At 50.3% G+C, this 3,869-nt stretch overlaps 2 protein-coding genes across 2 annotated transcripts in view; one reads left to right on the top strand and one right to left on the bottom strand.

Moving 5' to 3' along the window:
• Upk1a (uroplakin 1A) overlaps positions 1-2,141 on the bottom strand; it is an 11,451-nt gene extending 9,310 nt beyond the window's left edge. The window contains exon 1 of the mRNA XM_026786297.1: positions 2,061-2,141. Within this exon, the coding sequence (XP_026642098.1) occupies positions 2,061-2,141 (81 nt within the window). The remainder of the gene's footprint in view (positions 1-2,060) is intronic.
• LOC113457658 (zinc finger protein 420-like) overlaps positions 1-3,869 on the top strand; it is a 1,205,902-nt gene that overhangs the window by 449,067 nt on the left and 752,966 nt on the right. The gene's annotated exons all lie outside the window — the stretch shown is intronic.

Raw genomic sequence — 3,869 nt, 5'->3', positions numbered from 1 at the left:
AGGAGGAGGAGGAGGAGGAGGAGGAGGAGGAAGAGGAGGAAGAGGAGAGAGAGGAGGAGAAGAAAGACAACTTCTCTGTGGATAGGCTTTTGTTTCTTGTTATGGTTTTCTGAGACAAGGTCTCACAATGTAGCCCAGGTTGGCCAGGATTTACTGTGTAGACCAGGATGGTCTATCCTCCTATTTCAGCTGCCTCAGCGCTACAGGTGTGTGCTGTCACACTGGGGTATTCTGTGGGTGTTTCTGATGGTGAAAAAGATAATACTTTTTTTGTTTTGTTTTGCTTTTTTGGGGGGACAAATTTTCTTTATGTAACAGCCCTGGATGTTCTGGAACTTTTTCTGCAGACCAGGCTGGCTTTGAACTCATAGAGATCTGCCTGCCTCTGCCTCCCGAGTGCTGGGATTAAAGGCGTGGGACACTAAAATGACTATGTACACATAACTTAAAACTAAAATCTTGGGGTGAGTAAGGAGTAAATTGGGAAAAGTTGGGGAAGGGGTTGCTGAATGTGTCCAAAACAGACTGTGTGAAACTCAAATAATCAATAAAAAATAAAATAAAAAGTCTTGGGTAGACATGGTGGTGCACGCCTCTAATCTAATCCAGAGGTAGGTAGATCTGTGAGTTCAAGACCAGCTTGGTCTACATAGAAATACCCTAAAAAATAAAAGAGACAGGGGCTGGAGAGATGGCTCAGTGGTTAAGAGCACTGACTGCTCTTCCAGAGGTCTTGAGTTCAATTCCCAGCAACCACATGGTGGCTCACAAATCTGTAATGAGATCTGGTGCCCTCTTCTGGCGTGCAGGCATACATGGAGGCAGAATGTCATATACATAATAAATAAATCTTAAAAAAAATAAAAATAAAAGAGTCAACTATCTCTGGCTTGGTACATGTCTTTAATCCCAGAACTCAGGAGGCAGAGGCAGGAGGATCTCTACAAGTTAGAGGCTAACCCAATCTACTTAACAAGGTCCAGGTTACCCAGGGCCACATAGTGAGACCCTGTCTCAAAAACTGAAAGCAGTTGCATTGTGATCATAGCTGCCACGTGTTTAACAATGTTCATATGTCTTGTGTATGAGTGTGCATAAGCAGAAGTGCAATGCCTTAAGTGTGGAGGTCAGATGACACTTTTGTGGGAGTCGGCTTCCTCCCTCCACTCCATGGGTCCCAGGAATTGACCCGTAAGTCCTCAGGCTTAGCCACGACAACCTTTATTTATCTCCACAGTCATTTCAAAAGCCTGCATGTTTTTGTTTGTTTTAAGACACAAAGCTTTATCTAAATTTTCTTGGTAGTTCCAGGCTCATTGTGAGCAGACCTGGAACTGACTGCCCCCAAGTGCCCAAGTTGGGGGAAGGAGGAAGGAGAGGGGAAGAGCCCTGTTCTGCCTTGGTGTTACGTTCTTTTTGTTGTTGTTGTTTTGTTTTGCCTTGCTGTGACTGAGTCTTGCTATATAGCCCTGGCTATCCTAGAACTCCCTACCTAGACCAAACTGGCCTTGAATTTACAGCAATCCCCTGCTTTCCCTCCAAAAGTGCTGGGATTAAAAGTGTGGGCTGCCACACCCAGTCAGAATGATTTGTTCTAAAGATTTGGTCTCCTGCAGCCCAGGCTGGTCTTCAAATTTCTACTTAGCTGAAGCTGGCCTTGAACACTGTCCTGCTGCACCTCCAAGTGCTGGGATCCCAGAGGTGCACCACACCCAGCTGCTCCCTCCTCCTCTCTTCCTCCCTCCTTCTCTCTCAGGACACTCTGGTCTAGGTCAGCCTCCAACTCACAGCAGCTCTCTGGCCTCATCCTTCCAAATGCTAGGATTACGGATGTGCCATCATTCCTCTTACCAGGCATTTTTCGCAAGTTGTGGTTGAATCTACAAGTTCCACAAGGACTCAGTTACAGATCAGGAAGACCATGAGAACAGGCTGCTCCCGCTCCCCCCCCCCTCCAGCTCCCTTCAGGGACTAGAGACTGAAACAGATAGACATGGGGCCGTCACCCCCCACACACACACACGCGCGCGCCCCCATGCTCCCCAGAACTGGGGCCTCACCAGAATAATGATGTTGCCTACAACCAGCAGCCCCACCACCACAGAAGACCCCTTCTCTCCCTCTGTTGCTGCAGAATTCATCTTCCTGCTGGGGACATAGAAGCAGGGGTGAGAAAGGACAGAGGTTAGGAGGGAGGACCCAGCACATCCTCTTCTCTATCTGTCAGGGGATGCTCCTTTGCTGCAGAGCCCAGGCTGATACCCATTCGCCCAGCATCCCACAGCCTGGCTGTGAGCCTTCTACAGAAGAAGAGAGTTGGGCTCTCACAGGGCAGTTGTTGCCTCTCAGCTCCCCCTGCCCTGTTAATTCCCAGAACCCCCTCACCTTCTCTGCAGAAGCTTCTTTGGCCAGCCCCACCCACCCACAGCAGCTCCCTATATAAGCCCAAAACCCTCCAAGGAGGAGGGGACAAGGGTTCAGCGGGCCGACCATGATGAGAAGGTAGATTTTATGAGTGATTTCCAGACCTGAAATTCAGGATTGTGCTCATGACTGGCCACTGGGGCAAGGGGATGCAAGTGCTCAGGGCCTCTAGTTCCCAGGCTGCGGTGATGCAGGAGGGGTGGGGGGAGGGGTGGACAAGCTAATCCCCACAACACGTGCTGCTCTTTCCCTGGGGGCAACAAGGGTTTTCCTGGGAGCAGAAGTCAGATCCATGACAGATCCACCTGGGGATCAGAAAACTGCCTCCCACACAGAGCGAGAACTAAAAGAAGACCCCCACAGCAGAGGAGCACGGAGCAGGCTCAAGGCAGGCCCCTGGGAGGGGCTAGAGAGGAAAGGCAGTTGGTTAGGGCTGTGGCAGCAGCAGCGGGGGATGGTGATAGCTTGAGGGGGTTTGAGACAGGTGTGTGTGAAGAGGGAGGGAGGAGTGTGCTAGAAGAAGAAAGGGGACATATGGCACGGGCTTGGTAGGACACAAAGAGCTTCTTTCCTCAGTACACACACACACACACACACATGCACGCATGCACACTCATGCTCGCGCACACGCACATTTTGTTCAGGCTGAATAACAGAAGGGATCTAAATTCAAGCAGGACAGAAGTGTGCACACTTGTAATTGTAATTCCAGTAGTGGGGAGATGCAGGATCATGGGTTCAAGACCATCCTGAGCTTCAGAGGCTGCGGGTGGGGTTGAGACGGGGAGAGAGTGGAGGTGGAGGAGGAAAGGGAAACGAAAGAAACACATCTAGGCGTAAATCTTGCTATCTCCTAGTGCCGGCGCGACTTTGCGCACATCTGCACCGTGAGTAACTCGGTCCTTGGTTCCCAGGTGGCAGTGTCCAAGAAAACTTCGGAGGTTCGGTAGGCTAGCAGAGGCCGCGGTCTCCCCGACGGCACCCCCTGGTGGTCCCTCGAAGCAAGGTTCCTGCCCCAGAATATGCCCAGAGCTTTGGTTGAGTTTTCTAGGCCAACAGTCACTTCCCTGTCACAGGAGCAGGTAAACAAATGGCGCTTAAAATTCCCTTGTCAAGACAGTGGGCTAGCCAAGTGTGAGAAACTGGGACATAAGACTATCAAGTTCAGGATTACTCTGTTATATGGCCAGCTTGTGTTACAGAAGGCCCTGCCTTGGCTCAAGCCATTAATCCGAACGGGAGCAGAAGGATGGATCTCTGTGAGTTCGAGGCCAGCCTAGCTTCCAAAGTGTGACTTCCAAGTCAGCCATAGCTAAACAGTGAGACCCTAAGCCCAAAACAAAACACCAGGCATTGGTGTTAAGAAAAAACATGAAGGGGCTGGAGAGATGGCTCAGTGGTTAAGAGCATTGCCTGCTCTTCCAAAGGTCCTGAGTTCAATTCCC

The sequence above is a fragment of the Microtus ochrogaster genome, linkage group LG4 (assembly GCF_000317375.1).
Source record: "Microtus ochrogaster isolate Prairie Vole_2 linkage group LG4, MicOch1.0, whole genome shotgun sequence".
NCBI lineage: Eukaryota > Metazoa > Chordata > Mammalia > Rodentia > Cricetidae > Microtus > Microtus ochrogaster.
Note: the sequence above shows the minus strand (reverse complement) of the source record. Positions and strands in the feature narration are given on the sequence as shown.